This window comes from Eurypyga helias, unplaced genomic scaffold (genome assembly GCF_000690775.1).
Source record: "Eurypyga helias isolate BGI_N326 unplaced genomic scaffold, ASM69077v1 Scaffold24639, whole genome shotgun sequence".
Lineage (NCBI taxonomy): Eukaryota > Metazoa > Chordata > Aves > Eurypygiformes > Eurypygidae > Eurypyga > Eurypyga helias.
In genome coordinates, this window is record NW_010270438.1 from 1 (window position 1) to 12038 (window position 12038).

The following is a 12038-nucleotide window of genomic DNA, read 5'->3' on the forward strand; positions in this document are numbered from 1 at the left end:
TAAAAGATTCTATGATTCTAAAAAGTAATTTGAAGAAGGGCATCATACTGTTAGAATGTGTTGAGAGGAGGGTGACCAAGATGGTGAAGGGCCTTGACAGCAAGATGTACGAGGAGCAGCTGAGGTCACTTGGCTTGTTCAGCGTGGGGAGGAGGAGGCTGAGAGGTGACCTCATCGCAACCTACAACTTCCTCAAGGGGAGACAGTGGAAGGGGATGTGGTGTATCCTGTCCCTAGTCACCACAGACAGGAGATCGAGGAAATGGAGTGAAGCTCTGTCAGGGGAAGTTCAGGTTGTACATTAGGAAAAGCCTCTTCACTGGGATGGTGGTTGATCACTGGAACAGGGTCCCCAGGGAAGTGATCATGGCACCAAGTCTGTCAGAGTTCAAGGAACGTCTGGACGATGCTCTTAGTCATACAGTTTAGTTTTAGTCAGTCTTGTGAGGATCAGGGAAATGGACTCAGTGAGCCTTATGGGTCCTTCCAACTTCAGATATTTCATGATACAATGAATATTGCTAAACTACAACTACAGCCCTCTATGAGAGTTGTGGATCTCACTGTTACAACATATTGTGAAAAATATGGTAACAAATGAGTTTGGGTAAATGACATTACTCTTTGGTCGGACACATTATGGTAGGCTTTTATTCTTACGCATTACCTTTGTGCCATATTATGAGTATTTCTGCTGGTTTTGTATTGCTTTGGAATATGTATCAAGAATAATTAACCAGGATAATCAGAATAGGAAGCAACTCCCTGAATAGTTGCTCTGCAGTAAAGGGTCTGTAGTTTATAGCTGTTAAGTAAGCCTGCACACAAATATTTTCCCACATGGATTTCTCACTTTTCTTACAAATAGGAGGATAGCTTGCAGCATGTGGTGTTTATCCTGTTGTTCCACTAAGTGTAGATAAGAACTGGTGTGGAATATTTTGACTAGTTTTGAGCCCCACACTTAAAAAAATTATGTCATTGGATTTGAAAATCCAAAGAGTGATGGGAATGATTGAATAAGAAAACACAACCCTCAAAGATAAGATTAGCCTTACTGCAACCCTTTATTCTAAGGACAACGAAGAAATAGGATTAGTGAAACGCTGGAATAGATTTGTTGGAAAAAAAATTGCTTGGTACCTCAGAGAACAAACTAGATAAACATGTCAGAAATAGTTCAGGTAAGTAACCCACTTTGGGAGGGAATGGACTGACTGACTTCATGGAATACTTGCAAGTCTAAATATTGCCAGTATAAAAGCTGACTTTAAAGTTGTTTCTTCAGGAACTCAACTAACTCTCTCTGAGCAGACTTTTAACTAACCAAGGGCAACTTCCTGCCCAAACATGGATATTTTTGACCACTGTTGTTTGTCAGACTCTTTTGTTTTAGTTTGTTGGGTTTTGGTTTGTTGGTTTTTGTTTTTTTTTCTTCTTCTTCCTATACTATTTCTATATTCTATATTTCCTATACTCTTTCAATTAGAGGCTCACCTTCAAAACATAATATAGTGGGACTTTACTTTTTTTAATCCTGCCTATTATGAAATGTAATTATTAATAACTAATTGCAAAATTAATATTTTGTCCTCCTATATGGAGTGAAAATTCCCTAGGAAGTTTGGGGCAATTATTAGAATAGTCTGGTCAACTTAATTTTAAAATATCAGAGTGAACTTCTGAAGGATTTCCTGACTGCCTGGGATCCTTATAAAAATACTTAGCTTACTCATTAGTCTTGTGGAATAAATTTATCTGGCTTTCTTATAATCAAGTAATTCCTTAGCGTTTTTCTTGGATATGTTCCTTTTTAAGTTTTGTTAATTTATTGCTTTCAGTGAGAGTATTTTTCCAGAGGATAATAAATCTCAGTCAGAACTCCCATCAAAGTATAACCTGGTTATCATTGCTTAGGAAGGCAAGAAGATATATGGTGGGCTTCCATGTTCAGTTGTTTCAACGAGGGTATGATTTCCTGCTCAACTGACGAATGGGGCTGTTCATGCTCTGGGCTGCAAACACATTTCATGTAGCTACGTCATGCATTGAACAAGAAAGAAAGCGGAGCTGCCTGAGTGGTAACTTTTTGCCTGTGTGGAAAGGGATGCTAGTTTTGATACGTGGAAGGTAGCAAATACATGTCTGAGAAGAGAGGATACTTCTCTTTTCAGTTCCAGCAGAAGTGTAGACAGATTTACTGTACTTGTGACTTTGCTTCCTCAGTCTTACAGCAATCAATGGCTTCAGTGTGGAGTGTGTGTACATAAATATATATATATACATATATATGTATGCATATGTATGTATATATATGTCTTACTGTACACTTACCAGTATGTAAATATATACATACTTTACAGTGTATATGTGAGTATATGAAGTTGTATATATTTATTGTCATGGGGGAATGCCTGATTAAAGCCTTTATTAATTAGTATTTAGGGGTTTCAGATTTTTTTATTATTTAGTATTTAAGTGGAAGTAGTCTTTAATATTTAGTCTTTAAGTGGAATAAGATTTTTGTTACTGGTAGTTATGTAACTTGTCATCTATCTGTGACACTCTTTGGGTATTTATTGTACAGAAAAGAAATAACTATTTGCCATCTTCCCTGGATGAAAAAGTTGAGAAAATTTAATAAGGTATTTCTATATTGTATAAAGCAGAATGTGTAGTGCAAGTGCAGTAATACATTAAATATGAATAAAATAACTTGTCTTCAAATCACTAGAAAGTTATAGTTCATTATTCCATTACATAAATGTATAATACTAACTTCTTTGTTTAGTTCAAGGAAGAAATCTCTAAGCGTTTCAAGTCCCACACTGACCAGCTTGTGTTGATATTTGCTGGAAAGATTTTGAAAGATCAAGATACCTTGACTCAGCATGGAATTCACGATGGTCTCACTGTTCACCTGGTTATCAAAACACAAAACAGGTAACCTTACTGATAAGTAATCTTTTATTTACCTTTCAAGAATAAAAATATTTTGAATTCTTAATGTGACCACTTTCCGCTGGGCGAACCTAGGTTTGACTGAATCACTTTAGTCAGCTCCTTAGTCACAGTTGATGCAGAATAACAGTCTAAACTTACAGTTCTCTTTTCTTTGACCGATCTTGGATTTTAATTGTATTCATGTTCCTAAATGCAAGTCGCTTGCTTTTTTGTTATTTAACTTCTTTGTTTTAGTGCTGAGGGGTTTTGCTCCACAATTCTTAGATATCAGCACCTACCATCCACGTGGATATGTTGTACTTTGTTTTTCTTCCTCCACATGTGAAAACTTTTAGTGAGTCCTTATGTACTGTTTTGGTGAAGCCAGGAAAGAAATTTTTTTATGAGAGAACAGCTTTAGTGCAACTAATTTATCTGGCTGAACAGGAAGACTTGGATTTTAAGATTTTTTTTTTTTTCTTCCTGTTTGGGGCCACTGTAAAATGACGATGAGAAAGTTGTGTCAGTTGAGCTATGTCATCTGCCCATTATTTCCTGTGACGTTCTCAGAAGGAAAAGGCTCAACTAGAAACTCCTTTCAGCAAGTAGGGTGATGAATCCCTCAACTGAATCTGGCTTGCTTAGTCAATGATGTGTTTGTTGTTCAAGATTTAAAGTGTTCTGGCTCCTCTTCTACTTAAGTCTTTCTGCTGTGTGGTGAGGATCTTCTCCTATGGGAAAATGTCAGATGATGAAGGAAAGAGAAGGGAACTTAGGATAGAAAAGAAAATAGTTTCCCTTTCCAAGCTTCACCAAGTCATAAAGGCCTATTAATAGCATTAGCATTGAATGTAGGTGCTAGTAATACCTGCATTTCCATGCTTACATCCTGGCGGGACTCTCTTGTCTCTTCTGTAGTCTTGTTTCTGTCAAAACACTTTTATTTGTGCTGGCAGAAGCCTCCCTTCCCTGCTCTATGCCTCCTTAGCCTGAAATTTAGGCCTGATAGCCATCCTAATCTTGTATACAGTTTTAGCCAATACTGACATTATCTGCTCCATGCATCGAAACTAGTGTTCTGCTGTTGGGATGACTTGTGCTTTTTATCTCTGCGGTCTTGAGTGTGGCAGAGAGGCTTCATAAGTAGTGATAGCAGGGTGCTTTTGACTTGCATAGTCTTCAGTGGGCTCGTGGGTTGGACCTACAACAACTGTGTGTACTGAAATACCCGTGCCAGTCTCGTACGCCTTGTGCTTTGCCTTTGGCCCAGGGAACACCCATGCGCAATGCCACATTTATGGCTTTGGGGCAATTTGTGGTATCCCTGCATCACTCTCTTTAACTTTAGAATGTTTTAATCATGTCTGAGACGAGGAAGTGCAAACAAAAAACCACAGACCCCTTGCATATATCTACCCTGTCTTCAAATGAGGCAGTAATATTTCACCTACTAACTTCACCTGGATAAACTAAAAATACACTCCTAAGACCTGCTAAGTGGAATTGCCAGAACAATGAAAAGCACCTTTGAGGAAGAACAACGTCCTGAAACATCTAGACATTCTTCTTACAAAAATACCTGGATCTTATGCTTGGCACAAAAGGCAAGACTTACACCCTGCTGGTGTGGCCTGAGGAGTGCTGATTTCTGACCATGAGTATCGAGATTGGATTGCTCCCAACCACTTTACGCTGTGCCATTTGCTTTTCTGATAACTGTTGCTGCTATATTTCTGAATAAATGAAAGTTCTTTTCCAAAACTAGATCTGAAGATGATCTTTTCCCTTCCAATCAATATTAGATTTGTAACTTTCAAATACGACTCCTCATATCCCAACCAATCCTTGTTGAAAAAAGGTGATTTTATTACTGTGTGCTACATTTTCCGGAATGATACAGGCTTCCAGTGTAATCTTGTAACCTGGTCTGTGCAGTGTCAGAATAGCAGTGAGAGATTAGCAATGGGCAGTGAAGATGCATTGAATCTCTCAATACAAAGTTCCAAGTCAACACCTGTAATTTGCTCACAACCAGCAGGAGGAATCGTAATGGCAAATTGGATATAAAAGGTGATGTGCACTTTACAGGAATTTCACTCATGCAAAAGACTGGAGGCTGACAGACTTGACAGTCAAACCATTATCTTGAGGGTACATACTCCCAATTTCCATAGAATCACTGTGAGCTGCATGTTTTTAGTCTCCTCTACTTTTCTGTCCTGCTTTGAGAACCTTTCTTGTCTGTTATGTGAAGAGGTACAGGTGCTTCTCAAAGTAGCTTCTCAGTTGAAAAAACAAATAGTTTTATGCTTATTATTCTTTTGCTTATGGAAGAAAGATTTATGTGTTTTCTAGACGAGGGGAAACCAAGTATCTTCAAAGACTCATGGTCAGTATATGGTCTGTAATCTTCCTCCTTGAAGGTCCAGCTGCTTGGCTGACTGTAGTCATCTTCTGTTCAAGGTTTGCAGTTGCTGTTAATGTTAGAGGATTAATGCTTGTTCTTTTCAGGAGCCCCGAGTTTCACCCAATGCCTTATATCAGGGCAACTTATGTCGCAGCCAAGCGTCCAGGTATTCACTTTCGTGGATTGCTAGCGTCCATCTGGAAGGCTTCCTCTAGAACAGATTTTCTTTCAGTAGCATCTGTGTGTGCTTATATAGACCTGAAAGTATAAAGCCAAATCCATAGGAATCACTGCAGACTGAAGTTTTAGAAGAGCTGTTAGATCTTGTGGACTCAAATTAGTTTCTCCTCCTTTACACCCCGAACATCAGTCAGAACGTGAATGAGGTGATTTGGTCCCATGGCACTGTATGCTTTCATGGCTTGGCATGCCAAGTTTTGTTTACCTATTTACAAGGACACTGATCAGATCAGCACAGTGTACCAACAGACTCGCTGCTTATAAGCTAGTGTTGATTTGGTGAGAGAACTTGTGAAGTGTGCAAAGTGTTTAATTGCTTGTTGGCTTTCTGTTTGGTTTTGGTGGCTGATGTTTATCCTGGAGTCAGAGAACTCTTAGAAACCTCAGGGAAGCCTCTGGACCTGAGGCATCTCTTAGGCTTGGGGTTTTTTTTGCTTGTTTTGGGGTTTTTGGGTTGGGGTTTTTTTTTTTCAGTCTTGCTTTAGTGAAATAAGCACAGAATTTCACTATAGCTGAAAGGTACTCTGAGATGAACTGAGTTATAAAATTTAGTGTACTGTTTAATCCTCAAATCTTTGTGTGAAGTCTGAATTCATAGTTTCTACAAGTTATTTTATTTTTGTAGTTCTACAAATACAGGCATTTATGAGATTGATTGTTGAACAAGATGAGAGAACTGATTTGGGTTTCATACTAGCCTCTTCTTTGGAACAGAGGCCAGGTTAGCTTTACACAGTTCCTTGACCTCTTTTACCATGTGGCAGCACACAAGTTTATGCCTCTGCAGTAGAAAGGTGGTTGAGTGTATGGCTTGGGTAGCTCTTTGTGCCTGTGCTAAAATACATTGGCTTTAACTTTGTGTAACTATGTTTCTACTCTGTCTTGAGAACTTAAAGGTTACTGGGATTCTGATACTTGTCTTCATAGAATCACAGAATGGTTTGGGTTGGAAGGGGCCTTAAAGATCATCTAGTTCCAAGCCCCCTGCCATGGGCAGGGACACCTTCCACTAGACCAGGTTGCTCAAAGCCTCATCCAGCCTGGCCTTGAACACTTCCAGGGATGGGGCATCCACCACTTCTCTGGGCAACCTGTTCCAGTGCCTCACCACTCTCTCTGTGAAGAGCTTCTTCCTGATATCTAATCTAAATCCACCTACTTTCAATTTAAACCCATCTTCTAATGAAATAAGACATTAACTGAATTTTCCATTCAGTAAGGCATCCTATGAAAGATGTGGCATGAAATGAATCTGACATTAAATTTTGGTAGGCTTTATGTCTTTAAGTCTCAGGCATGTAATTAGTAGTGGGTGTAGTGGAATAAGGCAAGTATCCTTCAAGTAAGGTAAGGGCAAAGGAAACAATTAATTGACAGGCATCCTGGGGATAGGGTGAGAAGGTGCTAACGGCTGCAGTGGTGCCCATCCATTTTCTTAACGCTCCAAACTACTGTTCTGCAAAACTGGTAACGTTACAGATATCTGAGAAAGATTCCTTACAGGAAGCCATCTAGAGTTAATGGTGTGATTTTTTTGAGAAAGAATCAAAATCGAAATTAAGATTCACAAGTGTGACATTATTCCTGTATTTAATGGCATTATTTAAATTAACTTGTTAAACTTGCAACTTCTAAACTTGCTTTTTTAGATCACAAGGCCACCCAGCTCAACAAGCAAACACCACTGGGAGTACTGCTACCACGTCAACTTCAAGCAGTAGTACCTCAACACCAACTTCGACAAATAGTAACCCTTTTAGCTTGGGTAAGAATATTTGTTAGGTAGCGTGGTGGGTGTCTTCTCTTGGATTCAGGTAATTGTTCCTGAAACTTTAGTCTCATGTAGAAAGAACTTTAAAAAAAAAAAATCCAAGCAAACACACTGCCCCAAAAAAACTTTGAAAATATCTATGGTATTGGATGTAGAAGGTTTCTGATCATTAAGTTATCAGAGGGAAGTTGTTTCCTTAATTTTATATGCAGAACTTCAGTAGTAAGGTGCCACTGATGTTATATTCTGACACTGAGTAATGAAACTCCTTCCAGTGTCCTTGTGGTCCTTGAAAGTGCATATGAACTGTTGAGGAGACTGTTGGTGAGGTTGGACCTGTAACTTGAAGCCAAGATCTGGAACTGAAGTAACAAAATTGCTGCTCATCTTACAATTCAATGTTTCAGGTTCAGCATATGATACAATTTATCAATCTTCTCTTTCATGAATAAAGAGGCTGCAGTCTCTTGACTTAAAAATGCTATGTATTTCCATCATCACAGTGGCGTTCTGGTTCACGGGGCAGGGTTAGCAGTAGGATTGGAAAGCTGCCACAGTAAGCAATTACTTCTTTAGGTGTGAACAGTTCTTCAGACTGACTACCACCTTCTGAAGAACTTTGTTGGGACTCAACAAAGGAGGGGAGGTCAAACAATAATTAGTTCTTGGTGCATTAAGAAGAGCAGCTCTACTTAGAATAGTGAATATGAGTCATATTGGGAAATCTCTCTTGGTCATAGTCTAACCAAGAAGACAGTTAAATTGTTACTCTAAATGCATTGGAAAGTGTTGGGGGTGGGGGAAAGCTAATGCCCCAGAGCCCAAACATCCCTCGTATCTTAGCTGTGGAAGATGAGAATAAAATCTGTTAGAATTGTAGCAACTTATATTTCAGATGCAGTTTGGCTTTTTAGTTGTGTGTCTTGTTATTTGGGGAAGCAAACTCTTAACTCCTTAACAGCCTTGTAAAGACTGAGTTTTCGTTATTTTGGAGCGTGGGATGTCTTCGTGTGTTTTGTATTTAGAAAGAACCTGGATGTGTTTAGCAGTATGCTAGAAGCTGAAAGTTCAATTATATTTTTTTCATCCTCTTAAAGGTGGTCTTGGAGGTTTGGCAGGTCTGAGTAGCCTGGGCTTAAATACATCAAACTTTTCAGAGTTGCAAAGTCAGATGCAACGGCAACTTATGTCCAACCCAGAAATGATGGTTCAGATAATGGAAAATCCATTTGTTCAGAGCATGCTTTCAAATCCTGACCTGATGAGGCAGTTAATTATGGCTAACCCTCAAATGCAGCAACTGATACAGAGAAACCCAGAAGTCAGTCACATGCTGAATAATCCAGATATAATGAGACAGGTATGTAGAAGGATCTCTGTAAGTTCATGACCTTTGATTATACTGTAACTGTGAACAACAGAGAAGGAAGTGGACGTGCTTAGTTGAGTGCTTAAACATTCTTGACTATTTAGACTTGTTAGAAAATCCATAAAAGGTTGCTGTAGGCAACTGGTGTTTGTTTTTCTAGTTGTTGATGTCTGAAATAGACTAATAATTCAGGAATTCTGCAGCATAGTTTTGAAATACATTGAAGACTCTGTAATCGTGTCTTCATGAGGTCAGATTTGGATGTCTCCGTGTGCACTTGAAACCTTCTGTTGCCTAGCCAACAATGAGTTTACCAAAAGAAGTAACCCTCCCAGATACTACACACTTTCATTTTATCTAACTGTGGGTACTTCTGAGTGCTTTTAAAATTAGATGGTACGTGAGTTATGCTTTGTGGCAGAAGGTGTCAAAAAAACCAAATGGATACTTTTGCAAATGTAGATATTTATTTTAAAGTTTGTATTATAGACTGCCTGCTGTAGCAATGCTGGAAATGGTAGGAGTATATTGTGCTGAAAAGATGAAGACAGAAAGAAAAGAACAGTTCATTCCAGGTTTTTCTTCTGTTTAGCCAGTGCTTCCTGACCGAGCCAGCATAGCGGCGGTTGTGGTAGAACACTGGCTGAATATCTAACCAGTTGACTCGCACTAAGCTGACGTCTTGATTTGACTTTAATCATAATCTGAAACTGGGTTAGACAGTGGTAACTGAGACATTGCCAAATGCTGACGTTTTCACTTTAGAATGGATTTCTTATTAACACAGATTAAACGTTCCACTTCCCTAGACATTAGAACTTGCTAGAAACCCTGCAATGATGCAGGAAATGATGCGAAACCAAGATCGCGCCTTGAGCAACCTGGAAAGTATACCGGGTGGATACAATGCCTTGCGCCGTATGTACACAGATATTCAGGAGCCGATATTGAATGCAGCACAGGAACAGGTGAGAAAAGGTTGCCAATGCCACCGAAAGTAACGTGGTTTTCTTCTAAAAGCATGTAAAAGTAACATCAGTTTCCACACGTGTACTTGACAAACGTTTGGTGAAGCTTGGTCACCATGTGGCATCTTACTCTTGAAAGATCTTTAAGAATTCTGTGCTCTTCTAAGCTTGAAGAAATACAGGTATTGCTTTGTGTGTTTGAGAAACTATTTTAAAGTTAATGAACTCCTGTATCACTTCAATTTGAATTCCTTTAATTATTTTCTTTAAAATTCTGTGGTCCAGTAAAATTTCTTAAAGATGTGTTTAGTAACTTGGAACCTCAGATGGAAGGAAAAAAGGCTTTGCAATTAAAAACTAGTATACAAGATACACTCTTACTGAGGCCAAAATACCGGTGTAGTAGCAACACTGCTTTCAAAAAGAAACATGATTTGATTTGTTGGAGGTGCTAGTATCTTTCGTTGTTGGCATCTTTCTAGAATATTTAAATGAATTACTGTAGGATGGTGAGTATAACTGGTCAAGACCCATCAACGTTTATATTCATGTGTAATTTTGGAAGGGTATCTTGCTTTTTATAGCAGACTTAAAACCGGTTGGCTTTAGTAGATGACACGTTTGCTTTCCTTCTTCTGTAGTTTGGAGGTAACCCATTTGCTTCTTTGGTAAGCAATGCATCAACAGGAGCAGACAATCAGCCATCTCGGACAGAAAATAGAGATCCTTTACCGAATCCTTGGGCTCCTCCTCAGTCCAGCTCACAGGCTTCCACAACAAGCACCAGCAGCAGTGGTGAGGGCAGTGGCAGTAGTACTGCTGGAAATAGCACCTCTGGCAGCACAGGACAGAGCTCAGCTGTACCAAATTTGGGACCTGGACTAGGAGGTGTGTTTGTTACTGCAATTTGCATATATTTGCACATACTTGGGAGTCTGCTGAAATGATTCTTTCATTAGCAAGAGAAGTTTTGATTCCAAGTTTTAACTGCTGTTTACTTTCATAGAACGTTTGACTAGTATCAAAGTCCTCTGTAGAAAAACAAACATGAAAAGTAAACTAGAAGTGGTAATGGTCTTTAACAACAAAGGTAGGGAATCTCTAGATGAATGATAGTATTTTACCTGTTAGGAGGCAAATGTGAAAACAGCTAATAATGCAGATACTTAATGGGACTGTTCGGATACAGCCTCTGTCTTAACTTCCAGGGTAGATGTGTCTGTCTATGCCATGTTAAGGTATATTTCAGGGACTAAAACTCAGAAACCAAGTGGTTATATTCTGGTTTTAGGTAGCCTAATTCATCTGATGATAGTCAGGATGTTTACTGAAGTGGTTTTTTTTACTTTTTAAGCTGGTATGTTCAACACACCAGGAATGCAGAGCTTATTACAGCAGATAACAGAAAACCCACAACTTATGCAGAATATGTTATCTGCACCCTATATGAGAAGCATGATGCAGTCATTAAGCCAGAATCCTGATCTTGCAGTACAGGTAAATGCATTTGGTGTAGTAATGCAATGAAGTTTAAAAAAAGAAAAAAAGGAAAAATAAAAAAAGGAAGAGTTGAATCTGATACAGTTGAATTTTCACTTGTGCCAAATTCTCAGCAGCTGTCTGAAGTGGATGTCCCAGTTTTTAATGTTAATGCCTGTCTCACTGAAATTATTACCTGCTTAGATTTAACAATCTGTTGCAGTTGACTTCTTCAGTTTGTAGTTGGACATCATGGCAGGGCATGCTTCTGAAATAACTTGGAAGTCTGTGTATGTTTTGTACAACCCTAAACCTGTGACCCAACGTAAGAAGTTAGGCAGAACAAAATGCTTTTGCTGTATATTAAGGTAGATCTGCCAGTAAATAAATACCTCCGCTAATTTGGGAGGAGACTTGACCTATCTAGGTGTTATTCTAATTGTAACTTGTCTCCTGTGATCCGTGCTCACTGTAAAAAGGAAGATGCTGTTTTATGAATGGTATTGTTGAAGGGCTTTCAAATTTTACTTACACCAGTAATATCCAAAGTCAAATCCTGAACTGAGGTTAAAAAGATGTTATCTCTTCTCTATTAAATGCTCACTTGGAAAATATTCCTGACTTCAGGTGATGTTTACAGGGAAACTGACGCTTAGATCTGTAGTGGAGGTGAGCAGAAAGAGATTTTCTTCTGTTATAAATGAGGCTTGGCAAGCATCTGGTAGTTCATTGACTTAAAAGATAAAATAAACAACAACAAAAAACCCAGGGGAAAAAACCCAAACCCTGCTGTGTGTTCAGGCTGGTCATTCGTAAATTTTCTCCAAAGGAGAAGTAGATTATTATTATTATTATTATTAT

General features: G+C 38.7%; 1 protein-coding gene across 1 annotated transcript; it reads left to right on the forward strand.

The window, feature by feature from the left end:
• Positions 1-1166: 1166 nt before the first annotated feature.
• On the forward strand, positions 1167-11195 carry UBQLN1 (ubiquilin 1; the record flags this gene model as incomplete). The annotated part of the gene is made up of 7 exons (XM_010158455.1): positions 1167-1184; positions 2792-2943; positions 7240-7355; positions 8459-8721; positions 9540-9698; positions 10340-10586; positions 11053-11195. Coding segments are annotated over exons 1-7 (1098 nt in total), but the record flags the coding sequence as incomplete, so codon positions are not given.
• Positions 11196-12038: the final 843 nt, after the last annotated feature.